The sequence below is a fragment of the Uloborus diversus genome, chromosome 2 (assembly GCF_026930045.1).
Source record: "Uloborus diversus isolate 005 chromosome 2, Udiv.v.3.1, whole genome shotgun sequence".
In the NCBI taxonomy this organism is placed as follows: Eukaryota; Metazoa; Arthropoda; class Arachnida; order Araneae; family Uloboridae; genus Uloborus; species Uloborus diversus.
Window position 1 is genome coordinate 96851032 of NC_072732.1, and position 14975 is coordinate 96866006.

General features: G+C 36.9%; 1 protein-coding gene across 1 annotated transcript in view; it reads left to right on the forward strand.

Moving 5' to 3' along the window:
- The first annotated feature begins 6056 nt into the window (after positions 1-6056).
- The window catches only part of LOC129216437 (uncharacterized), a 37296-nt gene continuing 28377 nt past the window's right edge, over positions 6057-14975 (forward strand). Inside the window, exons 1-5 of the mRNA XM_054850651.1 lie at positions 6057-6123; positions 7392-7541; positions 7631-7750; positions 11206-11539; positions 14305-14570. Coding sequence (XP_054706626.1) covers positions 6057-6123; positions 7392-7541; positions 7631-7750; positions 11206-11539; positions 14305-14570 — 937 coding nt within the window. The remainder of the gene's footprint in view (positions 6124-7391; positions 7542-7630; positions 7751-11205; positions 11540-14304; positions 14571-14975) is intronic.

Below are 14975 nucleotides of genomic sequence, written 5' to 3' on the forward strand. Positions count from 1 at the left end.
CTACCTCAAAAATGTACGTATATTCGGCGTTCCAAGCATTTTATACAATTATATAAATTTTCTCGCTTTCATTACATTTCTTATTGCTGCTCCACTCTTATTAGTCAAAAGCGCAATGTTATATAGCCTATAGCCTTCTCAATAAATGGACTATTCAACATAAAATGAATTTTTCAGTTCGAACCCGTCGTCCCTGTAGACCAAGAGCTGAGCCCCCAAAACACGGTTTATCTGTTTTATGGCGGGTGGCCGGTTAAAATAATAAAAAAATGTGATTAAAAATTTTGGCTCTAATCCCCCCCCCCTCCGCCCACTATTTTCGGGTCACACGCTGCATGGGTGGATGAAAGGTCAAAATAAAAGAAAAATATTAACATAAGTGAAATGGCTAAAAATTATATAATAACATTAAATTAATTTAAAAAAACCACGTTGCAAATCTCCCCTCCAGCTATGTTGGGGCGAATGTGGGAGCCCCCCCCCCCCCCAGAAGTGAATATCGATTGTTAAAATTAAAAAAAAAATCACTTTCGTGGGGTTGGGGATGGGGAACTTTACAGGGTATTTGTTTCATTATTTTGATTTCCAAAAAATCTCCCCCCCCCCAGTAAGTATGGGTAAATTTGTCAAAAAAAAAAGTTTTTTGTTTCTCTTTATTTGGTCCGAGTCCAGTACTATTTGAACTTTCCCATGACCTCTTAAATTGTAAAAAACAATTTCAATTATTTATTCGGTAAAAAAAAAAACACGTAGAAAATCCCCCCCCCCCAGCTATGTTAGGGCGAACTTGTTGCCCCCCAGGAGTGTATTATCGATTGATTAAATAAAAAAAAAAGATTACTTTCGTAGAGAGGAGGGATTTTTCTCAGAGTTTACATTTGATTGTAGCAGGAAAAAATATCCCCCCCCCAAAAAAAAAATGTTTTTAATTTAAATTATAAATTTTGAAATATTTTTCAAAATGAAAGGAAGCAATTCAGCGTCCGTACATCTGCTTCTACCACTGTGTGCTCAGCATGAAAAGAATGAAGGGGAAAGTATACGCCTGTGATGATTTCTTCTTGCTGTTTCGAGGGCAGTTCCGTCAGTGATCAACTGTAGCCAACACAGTGAAGTCGTTATAGCTGTTGGTTTTTCTTTTCGGATCACGCTGTACCGCATCCCCTAAACTGAAGACGTAAAAAAATCCTTTTTTCAAAAATATATTTTGATGTTTTTATATTATGAGTGTTTTAAAGGGTAATTTTAAGTGTAGCCAGCCACCAGATAAAAGATAATGTTTTGACAGAAACTTTATTTGAAGGAATAAAAGTTTCAAAGATTCGAAAACACTGAAAACTGAAATTCCGTGACTTAGATTTTTCCGAGTTCTTAACAGAAGCAGATTTATATCATCGAGATTGCAAGAACATTTTTATCAAACTAGATAGACACTATCACAATCAATATGCTGAAGGTAAATAAATCTATATGAATTTCCAAATTATTATTTTAAAAATTCATTTAACGCATCGGATTAACGCATTAACATTTACAAGTAAAAACGTCGTTATTGCAATTTTAACATAAAATCACTTTTGTTTGTGAAATAAACTCATAATTACTGGGGTAGGGGGAGATTTTTTTTTGCAATTAAAACAATTAAATGTATACTCTGGAGATAATATACTAAATTATCTTTTATCTGGTGGCTGGCTACACTTAAAATTACCCTTTAAAACACTCATAATATAAAAACATCAAAATATATTTTTGAAAAAAGGATTTTTTTACGTTTTCAGTTTAAGGATTCGGTACAGCGTGCTCCGAAAAGAAAAACCAACAGCTATAACGACTTCACTGTGTTGGCTACAGTTGATCACTGACGAAACTGCCCTCGAAACAGCAAGAAGAAATCATCACAGGCGTATACTTTCCCCTTCATTCTTTTCATGCTGAGCACACAGTGGTAGAAGCAGATGTACGGACGCTGAATTGCTTCCTTTCATTTTGAAAAATATTTCAAAATTTCTAATTTAAATTAAAAACATTTTTTTTTGGGGGGGGGGGGGGATTTTTTTTTCCTGCTACAATCAAATGTAAACTCTGAGAAAATCCCTCCTCTCTACGAAAGTAATCTTTTTTTTTTATTTAATCAATCGATAATTCACTCCTGGGGGGCAACAAGTTCGCCCTAACATAGCTGGGGGGGGGGGGATTTTCTACGTGTTTTTTTTACCGAATAAATAATTGCAATTGTTTTTTACAATTTAAGAGGTCATGGGAAAATTCGAATAGTACTGGACTCGAACCAAATAAAGAGAAACAAAAAACTTTTTTTTTGACAAATTTACCCATAGTTACTGGGGGGGGAGATTTTTTGGAAATCAAAATAATGAAACAAATACCCTGTAAAGTTCCCCATCCCCAACCCCACGAAAGTGATTTTTTTTTTAATTTTAACAATCGATATTCACTTCTGGGGGGGGGGGGGGGGGCTCCCACATTCGGGGGGGGGGGCCCAACATAGCTGGAGGGGAGATTTGCTACGTGGTTTTTTTTAATTAATTTAATGTTATTATATAATTTTTAGCCATTTCACTTATGTTAATATTTTTCTTTTATTTTGACCTTTCATCCACCCATGCAGCATGTGACCCGAAAATAGTGGGCGGAGGGGGGGGGGGGATTAGAGCCAAAATTTTTAATCACATTTTTTTATTATTTTAACCGGCCACCCGCCATAAAACAGATAAACCGTGTTTTGGGGGCTCAGCTCTTGGTCTACAGGGACGACGGGTTCGAACTGAAAAATTCATTTTATGTTGAATAGTCCATTTATTGAGAAGGCTATAGGCTATATAACATTGCGCTTTGACTAATAAGAGTGGAGCAGCAATAAGAAATGTAATGAAAGCGAGAAAATTTATATAATTGTATAAAATGCTTGGAACGCCGAATATACGTACATTTTTGAGGTAGACCGTGCAACGCCTGGCAATGCAGCTAGTAGACTTATAATTGCTGGGGAGGAGATATTTTGTTTTGCAATTAAATGTATACTCTGTAAAATTCCCTCCACGAAAGTGATCATTTATTTTTAATTTAATCAATCGACAATTCACCCCTGGGGGGGGGGGGGCACCACGTTGTAAAACTGCGCACCGCGTAGCAACCCCCTCCATAGGTGTGGGGGGGGGATTGCTACGAGTTTTTTTTAATGAAATAACGTTCAAACTTTGGGGGTTTTTTTTGCAACTTAAACAGTCATGCGTAAGTTCGAACAATACTCGACTTGAACCAAATAAAGAGGAACAAAAAAAATTTTTTTTGACAAATTGACCCATAGTTACTGGGGGGGGGGGGAATTTTTTTTGGCAATCAAAATAATGAAACTAATACCCTGTAAAATTCCCCCCCACGAAAGTGATCATTTTTTTTTAAGTTTAATAATCGATACTTTACCCCTGGGGGGCACCACGTTCGCCCCAACATAGCTGGGGGGGAAATTAGCTACGGGTTTTTTCTTATTAATTTAATGCTATTATATAGTTTGTAGCCATTTAACTCATCACTTTGATATTTTTCATTTTTTTGACCTTTCATCCACCCACGCAGCCGTGTGACCCAAAATTAGTGGGGGGGATTCGAGCCAAAGTTTTAAATTGCATTTTTTTATTATTTTAACCGGCCACAAGCCATAAAAGAGATAAATCTTGTTTTGGGGGGTCAGCTCTTGGTCTATAACATTACCAAAGATTTACTATTAAAGGGCAGCCAGTTCCATACGTCCCCTACGTTTTCTATCTCGCGACGGATATAAAAAGATATATATATATAGCAACAGTTAGACATTTAATTATTTTAAACATATGTCGCCTAGTTAAAATTCCTTAAAAAGTGCTCTGACTCAAATGGTAAAGAAATTAAACATAGAAAATAAAGTAAAGATATTTCAAACACTCTCATATGCTCTATATATTGTTGCCCTCTACTTCAATCGAATTTTTCAATCTAACAGAGAAAATTGAAGAATTCACATGCTTTCATCTAATACGTTGCGTTCAAAAGTTGAATTTTTTTGGTGGGGGCTCAATTCTATCCTGGTCAACCAACGAAAACTGTACAAACCCGTGCCTTGTAATAAATGACAGATTTAATTCTTTAAATTTACAAAATAGAATGTCAGCAAGTGTTCTAACATTTGTCTCCTAAAAGTATCGAATGTGCAAGAGACAAATGAATAAATGACAAAGAGAAAACGCTTGAACTTAAGACTTCCATCTCAAACAAACATGTTATATTTTCGCCATTGCACTTATTTTCGCGAACTCCCGTGGATTCGCGAACCACCGGTTGGGAAACGATGACCTACGCCAATAATAGACATTGAGGTTAAGTAAGGAGATATGAGATTGTGTCACAAGCAACTTGTATGTTGTGAAATATAAATTAGATTGGGAAATTGTTTAAATTTAAAATGGTTATAATTAAATTAGCATACAAATGAATTCCAGAGAGGAACAAAGACAAATTTTTAGTGTCAATCGCTTAAAGTTTAAGACTTGTTTATATATATATATATATATATATATATATATATATATATATATATATATATATATATATATATATATATATATATATATATATATTTCAGTATGGAGCATTTTTATAAAAAAGTAAGATGAAATTTCGTGATGGTAACTTCGTACTATATTTCTGAAATACATTTACACTAAAAAGAATGAAATAAAAAAATTAAAAAAAAAACCTAAGTTTATAATAAACTTGAATTCTAAAATTTTGAATTCAAATTATGTTTTTTGCAATCACGAGTTGCGACAGGACCCTACTCATTAGTTACTACCTTACTTGTTTCTAGAAACGGTTCTTGTCACTCCAAGCCTGTCCCTCCTCTTGGCCGGTTACGTTTGTACAGTTGTGTATGTGTATGTTTGTGTGTGCGTAGATCTGTGTGTATGCATGTTGGCGTGTATGTATGTGTATGAGTGTGTATGTGTATGAGCGTGCATGTGTGCAGGACATGGACGCCACCCACCAGGAGAAGCGGCTACCGGGAGGCGTCGCGCCTGCAGAGGACGGTGGGGTTGAAAAAAGAACCAAACATCAAGGACGGTCAAGTGAAAACAATTAGCAATCGTGATTGCTCAAAAAACAAAAAATAATAATAATAAATTAATTTGAATTTTGACATCTCGAATTCAAATCATGTGTTTTTCAATCACGAGTTTGTGTATGTAGGCGTGTGTGTTTGTCTGTGTGCAGGCATGAGTGATGAGTGTGTGGATATGTGTGTGTGTGTACATGTATATGTGTATGTAGGCGTGAGTGTTTGTACCTGTGTGCAGGCATGAGTGTGTGGGTATGTGTGTGTAAGTGTGTGTATGTTGTGTTTGTCTGTGTGCAGGCATGAGTGATGAGTGTGTGGATATGTGTGTGTGTGTGCATGTATATGTGTATGTAGGCGTGAGTGTTTGTACCTGTGTGCAGGCATGAGTGTGTGGGTATGTGTGTGTAAGTGTGTGTATGTATGCGTGTGTGTAGGATATGGACGCAACATGGAGACGGTTTTCGCTAGAGGAGGGGCTTCAGCATCGGAAGGGGCCGGCCGGTCGACGGAGGTGCTGCAGAGGGAGGCGGGGGAAAATAAAATCATAGGACATCAAAAAAATTTTGCGTCAATTTCAAAAATTACGTTTAAAAGTATTATCTATTGTGTTCAAAGAATGAAATTATTTTTCACCTTTTAGACCAATTTTGAAGTCGGCTCTATTTTTTTTTCAAAATTATTTTTGTCTTTTAACTTCGATCTGTTCATGAAATACACCACCAACTCAGTCATTCCATCCGAGGACTGCAGTTTCGTGCTTATTAGCCCTCCCCAGCCCGGAATAGGAGGTGACTGAGCTTGAGGTGAAAAACCTCTTAAAGAAGCCATGAGTGCCAAACAAACTGGTAGCTATTATAAAATTAGCACAGACCAGACGAGTGATCGAAACAATAGTTCGGTTCAACTCGAAGATTGAAGACAGGCATGTTATTTTCAATACACCATGAATCGAAAATTGAATTGGGTGCCAATATACAAATATATCTTGGGGGCAATATACAATGTTATTGGTATACAATCGAGTCCCGACTTACGCGAGGGATGCGTTCCAAGACCCCTCGTGTAAGTCGAAATTGCGCGTTGTGGAAAAGGGTACGTGTAAAAACTTTTATAAACATACCCAATATTTTAGACACTTGTAAACATCACCTAAAACTGTTTTAAACCATTCCCTAACTATGCATTACCATTTCTTACATCAAGAACGGAATTTTTATTTGTATTTATTTTAAAAAGCTGTTTTATTCAACATAAAATACTGTTACGATGCAAAATCAATGATCAATGGGAAAGAGGGACATAAATTAAATTAGTACGACACATACAGTATACTAATAAAACAATGCACTATATTGTACTGTACAGTAGATCCAGTAATGATATTTGTAACTTTAAAAAAATGAAGATGGTGATGATGATTTATGCTGCGTGATCAAACCGTTATTCTATATATTTTTAAATACAGTTTTGCTTTTTCACGCGTTTTACACTACTCGACGAACTTTTACGGATTTTCTTCTCCTGACTTTTAATTGTGCGTATGGATTCACTCATACTTAATTGTCCTGCTATTTTACTTTAGATGAAACAGCGTTCTTAGGTGAATGTGTCATTATATTTTTCGGTAAATTTCGCGTTTAGAATGAAAAAAAAAATAAATGAAAAATGAGGAGTAGTTATTTGTATGCACTAATAAAGCGATGCTAAGATTCAGACCAGTACGCTGTGGGTCCGCTGTCAGTGATGCTAAAGGGATGAAGGTCCATTTGCAGAGAAAAATATTTTTTGTAGCTAATAACATAGTCGATACTTAAGCACCGTGATTCCCTTCCGAAAACTTTCGTGTTGCTGGCAAGGAATTCGCGCTAGATCTAAAATTCTATCCTCGTGAAAAAAATCGCGTTATAGCCATTTCGTGTAAGTCGAATCGCGTTCTGGCGGGATCGACTGTATATCGAAAATACCATACCTAGCCTTCAATCTTCGAGTTGAACAGAACCATTGCTTCGGTTACTCGTCTGGTCAGTGCTAATTCCATATTAGGTACCAGTTTGTTTGGCTATCATGGCTGCCTAAAGCGACTTTTCCACCTTCAGCGCAGTCACTTTCTGTACCGGGCTGGTGAGTGTCAATAAGCACGAAACTGCAGTCCTCGGATGGAATGACTGAAATGGCGGTGTATTTTATGCATTTCTGCTTTAGCCCTGGCTATAGGGCGGTAACTTACTGAAAGAAAACTTCGATCTGTTGTCTACATTCGTAACATTTGCTTTTCCAGAGTCCAGATGCCTTCGAGGGGAAGTTCCTTGCGATGAAAATAAATGCATCTCCCTGGATAAATGGTGCGACAATGTAGAAGACTGCGGAGATAAAATTGATGAAAAATATTGTGAAACTATAAAAATTCTTTCGTATTCGTATTTCTTTGGTAAGTACTGATATTCAAATTTACGTGTGAAATGACATGTGTGTGTGTGCACACGCAATACGTAATTATTTCTGATCTCCTAATTTTAGGTGGGAATCCAAACAGTTGTGGCGATCAATTCCACATATGTGGAAATGGAATTTGCTTCCCAACGAGTATTAGATGCGATGAATACAATCACTGCGAAGATGCATCTGACGAAAAAGACTGTAAGTCATTTTTACTGGTTATACAGAGGCTGTTCGGACATTTTTTAGACGATTTTGATTAGCGGGAATAAAAAATCGGTTGCTGCAAAAGAAATAATTACAATAGCAATAAGATTTGTTTTTATTCAAAATGGTGTTTGTAACGAAGCATTGGTGCGAAATCTATATGCTCTTTCCAAAGAGAAATCTTATCTCTCATCCAAATTAAATCACTTATCCAAAGAAAAATGAGAGAAAAAAATGGTGATAAAATATGTTCCTCATAGTATTTGCAGTTAATTTTGACATTCCCCCCCCCCCCCCCCCCCCACTCTCTTTATTTTCAACTTGCCACTATATGAAAAACTAGCAACAATCATGAATCCTTTAGAAAAGCTTTCTTCCGATTCTTTGGATTTGGACCATGTACTTAAATTTTTTTCTCTCCCCTTTTACGATAATAAATGGCTCTTTTTTTGCTGAAATTATTTAAATACACCCATAATTAATCTGTGCTGGAGAGAGAAAAAAATTAACAGCAAATACTATGAGGAACATATTTTATCTCGAATTTTTTTTTGAAAGAAATACCATCGCTTTACCCACAGTGCAATCAACCTGTGGAACTGCATCAAGACAAAGCTAGCTGTCACCTTTCAAAATCCACTGAAAATTTCCTAAAAGAAATGGAACAAAAAATCGGTATCGAGGCTACCCTTCACTGATACTACCTACTACTGGTGATACCTACTAAATCTCCTGATGTAGTAATGAAAAGTATAAAAACCTATAGATTTTTATACTTTTGGACTCTTAAAATCTGCATTATCCAAACGTCTTTCCCACAACTCTTACAGGACTCTGGAAAGCTGTTTAGGAGGAATGGGATAGAATTCCCCTTCTGACGCATCAAAAGTCATTATTATACTGGAAATTTCGATGCCAGAAGATAGTTTAATTTAGAATAAAAGCTATCAAATAGAAGCTTTAAAACGCAAGAATTTTTTGTTATTTAGTTTTGTGAATAGGGGAGACTGGGGTTAGTTGTTACAATTACGGCCTTCCTCCAACTTCCCAATGATTCGACCTCGGGTAAAAGCATCCAGATGTCGTCTTAACAGATTGATTATTCACTATTTCTCGCTGAGGCAGCAACTCGGTGCGATTTTAACTGCTATACGGCGTGCAATCTCTTTGCCAGAAATACTGACGCGCCGACTCTTACGCCGACAACATGCTTTATACTATTCAGACACTCCCCCATTACGTCTGCCTGCATATCTGCGCATGTGCTACCGTACATCACCTTAGTTAATCTCCTAATTGGTCTTTCTGTCCGCTCTGCCTCTTCGTTCAGCTGATATGCTAATTTTTCGACTTCGTTAATTTTTGCACACCAGTGTTTAGTGAAGCTTCTTTTTTGACGCATAATTCAATTGCCCTCGTCTCTCCATTATCGAAACGTAAGGTCTTAAAATCGAGTATTATTTTAAGGAAAGTCACCAAATTTAGTGAGAAATGGAAGGTTCGTGAGACGGTGATCAGTATGCTCACATCCTCGAATGTTAACGAAGCGACAGCGACGGTGTGACTCTTTATTTCTAGCTAAATTTGGAGATTTTTTTTTTCTTTTTGAATATTTTTCAAACTTTTAACAGGACACGATTGTCTGAATGCCTATTTGTACCATTTCCACCTGACGGATTCTTCGACCTGTACTTTATGTAACTCTGGACAAGTCATGGACGCTACTCACCTGGACGATTGCTCCGCATTTACTAATTTTAATTGTGTTGTTGAGAAACATTGGAGAGTCCGTGGTTTAATAACCTATTGACCCAGCATTTGAAATAATATTGCCCAAACTTTAAGATTTCATGTTTCGATTTTGGGGAGACGAGGGCAAAAGATTTATGCTTCAAAAAACATGCTTCACAATGCTCCTTCAATTACAACTTATTGGTTTAGTATTAGGGTTACCAATTCCGAAATCCCGATGGAGAATCCCGCATGATATTTAACGAGATTGAGAGCAAAATCCCACACTATTTCCAATCCCCTAAAGATTCTCCGTCCATGCGAATGTTAAAACGAATATTTTCAGAAGCACCATCTGAAGTTCACTCACCTTCCTCGTATACCTGCAATAAGAGCAAGAAAAACTTTGTGTCGCATATGACGAACGGTGGATTTAACATTTAAGAACACAATAAAAATGGAACAAAGTCGGAGAATGATGTGATTTTATCATTCGAGGTTTTAGTTTTCATACGCTCAGCAATTGAGAAAATGCGTAAAAATTATAAACGTTTTCTAAACCTGGTCATTAAAATTTGAAACCCAAAAAATTGTGCTTAAGAAAAAAAAAAACAGATTGCAAAGCCCGCTGGAGTAGACTGAATACAATGTTGGAATGCAAGTGTAAGCTTAAGGAATGCTTTCAAACCTTTAATTTACTAAAAGTGCACAATATTTTCTCCAAAGAAGAAAGCAATAAAAAACCCGACATTATGTATGCTCTATATCAGTGGTGTATCTAGCATGGGTGACACTTAGGGTGGTAATTTGTGATGTCCAACCCCCCACCCTACAAACGAAAAAAAAACAAACAAATAATAATAAAATAAAGTAAAAAAGTAAAAAAGCAATAAAATAAATAAATTCATTAATAAAATGTTTTAATGTCCTGCGTTCACAAAGAACGTGAAATTCATGCAATTTTCAGAAACAACGACATTTGTGTATTCTGAAATTTTAAGTGCGTTAATGTACAAAAGACAAATAAAAAATATGAACGCTTTTTATATAACTTGCCTTAGAGGACGCATGTGTGCAGGGTCGTCTCGAGGTCAAAACAGTAAGTGGGTGTATGAAATAAAAGGCTACTTAGTTATTTCAAATCTATCTTAATCACACTGAAAGATAATGGATTTCATTTTTTTGTTTTAAGAGAAAGATACTACTAAGCGTAAGTATTGACAATATGAACCTAATCCTGAGAATAACATTCACTCCATGATGTGAAGTGAGGGAGAGAGGATCCGGGAGCCTCCACCCCCGGGAAAATTATCAAATTTGTAGTCTCAAAAATACATTTTCGCTTGAAATTTTTCAGAAATTTGCCATTTCACTTCGGCATTTTGAGTATCCCCCCCCCCCCGGAAGGGTGGACCGCCCACTCTCCCCGTAGTGACGGCACTTTCTTTTTACACTGCACTGTTAGTAGTAGGAATGGAGCATCTAATGTCGACGTTTTCGAAAAATCGATGTGTTTGCCATCAATGTATTTCAACAACGATGATTTACGTTCCATGTCATTCAATGTCGATATTTCATTGTTAAACCCACCAAAAAATAACGGTTATATTTATAAAAATATATTTGGAATAAAAGTTACATCATTAATCACTGAAACTGTTATGGCTGCGAAACTTTATTAAGAATGAAACATATTAATAATCATTTATCTATCCCAGGTTCATTTGTTTCTGAAACTGCAGATCCAATTTCAACTGAAAATACACCAGAATCAAGTTCAGCAACAAGAATGGAGTTTGATGCGAAAACAGAATCAACAAACTTAATTCAAAGAAATCAAACAGGAATAAAAGTAATGGAAAATACAACAACATTTACAACCAGAGATAATAATGACATAAATGAGTCAACAAAACCCAGTGTGACTTCTGCCTCCAGTTCTCTTGATTACTATGGCCGTCGAATGCAAGCGGAATCCAAAGAGACTACAAAGCACCAATTTCGTGTAACAGAACCCACGACACATTTATCAAGACATCAATACCGAATTCGGTATGGTAATCACTATTCCCCTCGCCTCTACTATGTGAATCAAACCAGAAATACAAAATTATCTATGTCTTTTACTACTGCTAGTTATTCGACAAATGCTCTACAATCCAGTACAGAGATCAGAAGACATTCTTTTGAAGGTCAATATCCCAACCAGAACAATAATCGCAATTCTCAGCAGCTCTCGACACCGACTAGTGGATTTAGAGATTTTAATCAAAGTACAGGACGCTTGAGTCCAAGTTCAGCAACAAGATATGTCGACAGATATAATAAATCCACAGTAAATCACCGTGCAAATTCTAGACATTATAATCAACAAAGCCGCGAAATAGACAGAAGAATGAATCATGCTTACAACAAAGAAGGAGAAAAGCCGAGTCCTTTTTATTTTCAAGACAATTACCATGAAAAATACTCTAGGTCTTTCACTCAAAATTTGCGCCGAGCGGAAGAATATGTGATGAAGCAACATGACCGGTATAATGGTTGGATGGATAACACTCCAAGAGCACTTATTGCTTTGTCAGTGATAAATAATGCATTTTTGAACAACAGAGAAAATAACCTATTAAGAAAGGAGTTTGAAATTTACTTAGGAATGAAAATCATGAGGTGAGTTCTCTTTTAACTGACTGATACAACGCTGTGTCACACACACACACACTTTTCACTCCTGGGCCCTCCGTACCCACCACTATTTGTGGTTTTACCAAATTTGGATGGGACCCTGAAGACAGCTCTGATTTTCTTCTCCAGACCAGAAACCGAGCAATCTCTGGTCCAGCAACCAGCACCCAGAGAGGTATCGTTTCACTTAGAGGACTTTGTGACCACGAGCATATTTAACGTCTCCCAATCACCATTAATGAAGATGGTGGACCTTCGACCGGCTAGGATCAAACTCGAAACCCTCCAGTCACAAGTCCGATGCCTTACCGATCACCGATCAGGCCTCCACGCCCCCCCCCCCCCCCACACACACTCACTGTGTGTCTGTGGCACACACACATTGTTCTTAGTCAAACAAACTTAGAAACCTTATAAATATTACTTACATATGAGCCAGTGAGAAGCAAAGGGATGTAAGTGGACATTTTCAAGTTTTGAGTAAAATGTGTAATAAAGATTACGTCCTAGGTAGGCTTTCATTATTTTTTTTTCTAAATCATGCTGTACAGCAGCCTCTACCAGAGCTACTAGTACTATCTCTTGCCCCAAGACAGGGGAGGGGTTCACCTACCATTTGTACTGGTTTTCTCCAAATTTTTAATTTTTCCACTTGCATCCGTTTGCTTCTCCCTACCTCATATGTAAAGGATGCCCAATAACAACGAGAAGATTTTTTGAGAGCACTGTATTCTGATCATCGAAAAGATAGACCGAAAGCAAACAAGTGGGTTGACTGAAGAATTGTCACTTTTGGGGATTTTTTTGGGCATAAAAAAGGAAGTAAACTAATATTCGCCGTTTGCTTTGCCGATTCGTTACTATCCAGATCAAGTATGTTATTGACACCACCAAATGGTGTATTATTATTATTATTTCTTATATCTAGTCCTTTTTCCCGTGAAAGCAGTACGTATCACTAGAAAAAACTGCCGAGTATTTGAAAAACTATTACAATTGGTAAATTGGTTTGCACTTAGAGATCTTTAGTTTGGTAAGAGATAGCTGTTTCAGTTTGTAACACTGTTTTCCATTTAGCAGTAAGTAACCGACCACCGGGGCTAAGGCAGAACTACATGCAATATACCAGACAGCCCTGTTATCTTATCCAGGGACTGCAGTTTCATTCTTATATGAACTCTTCTCTTCAGTCTGGAATAGTGAGTAATCGAGTTGGAGGCAAATGTCATTTCATTGAACACCGGCTTCGGGGCGGTAACTTACTGATAAATATACCCAAGGTTTGCCTTCAATTCTCGAGTCGATCGCACCATGCCGGGGTAACTCGCAGTAGCGGATACAAGGGGAGGATCGTGGGGGTCATGACCCCCCGCCCCTAAAACGTTGACAATATTATCCGTTCACATTGTATGCAAACACTTTATGGATAAAATGTAAACGAATCAAGAATTTTTTTCATTTATTTTTAAAAGTAAATATTTGAAATACCAATTCTTTTAATCGTTTATAAAATTAATTAATGAGATTTTTGTCCTATTATGTGCCATATTCCTGACCGATGTGATGTTTTTTATTGACACCTAAGCAGTTTCAGAAAATTTTCACACCAAAAACCGTAAGTTTATTCATGGGGGGGGGGGGGGGGGGAGATCACTCTTTAGCATGAGCCCCTCTAAAATGGTAGTCTGTACCCCCCCCCCCCTGGTCACTCGCTAGTAGGATAAATTTACTTTATCTCCCAGTTTGTTGGCATTCTCAGCTTCAAATGAGATGGCATCTGCCTTCAACTCGTTTATTCACAATTCCAGACTAAAGAGTTCTAATAAAAACGAAATGCAGTCTCTGGATGCTCTGAATAACTGGGCTGTCTGGTACATTGCATCTGACTATTTCCTATGTTAAATTTCTGATACTGGAATGAAATTATTGTTTGATATAAAAACGCCCAATTAAAGAGCAATACCGGTTTTTCCCGGAAAACGGAGCGGAAAAAAATTTCGTATTCAAATATGTCTAAATTTTAGCCTAGCCGAAGTTTTAAAGAATTGAATCCAAATGAATGCGAACTTTTCTCAAATATATTACAGAATATTTCGTTTGCCAAAGATGTTTAGTTCAAATATGTATCTTTTTAGAAATGCATCTGCACCTATTAGTCTTCCAAGAACAGCCATGTTCATAAACGCCCTGTTGGCCACTTGCGGTGATCCTCGGGATTTTAATGGAATAAATATCGTCGAAGATTTGAAGATACGCGCTGGATTAAAGAACGATCAGCAGTTTGTTAATCCTCTGGTATACATATCCCTATGTTTGTCTGATGTTGCTCCACAAGACAAGGAATTGCTACGACTTCAAAGAATGATGAATCCAGCCTTCCCCAATGAGGAAATATCAAAAGGTACAAAAATGCTTTTTTGAAACACTTCGTACACATATTAGATATAGTGCAGCTCTGGTTAGTTGAGCTGTGACCTTGACTATGTTTACCTGTTTTAGGGGAGTTTAGGGAAAAATAGACGCGTTATTGGCTCTGATTTTAGTTGGAATATTTTTGAAAAACTACTAAGAAAGTTTCTCAACTCAACTTAGCGCCAATTACCCCTCTCTATTTACCAAAACAGAGGTAAACATTGTCAGAGTCGTAGCTCAACTTCTCAGGGCCTCACAATACTTACTGTTCTCTGCATTGAGGGAAAAAATAGAAAATAAACACAAGTGAACCATTGTGAGTTCATGAAAAATAATTTATTTGATTCAGTTTAAAAATTACATTCAATGAACTTTTTTTTGTTAAGAACTAATT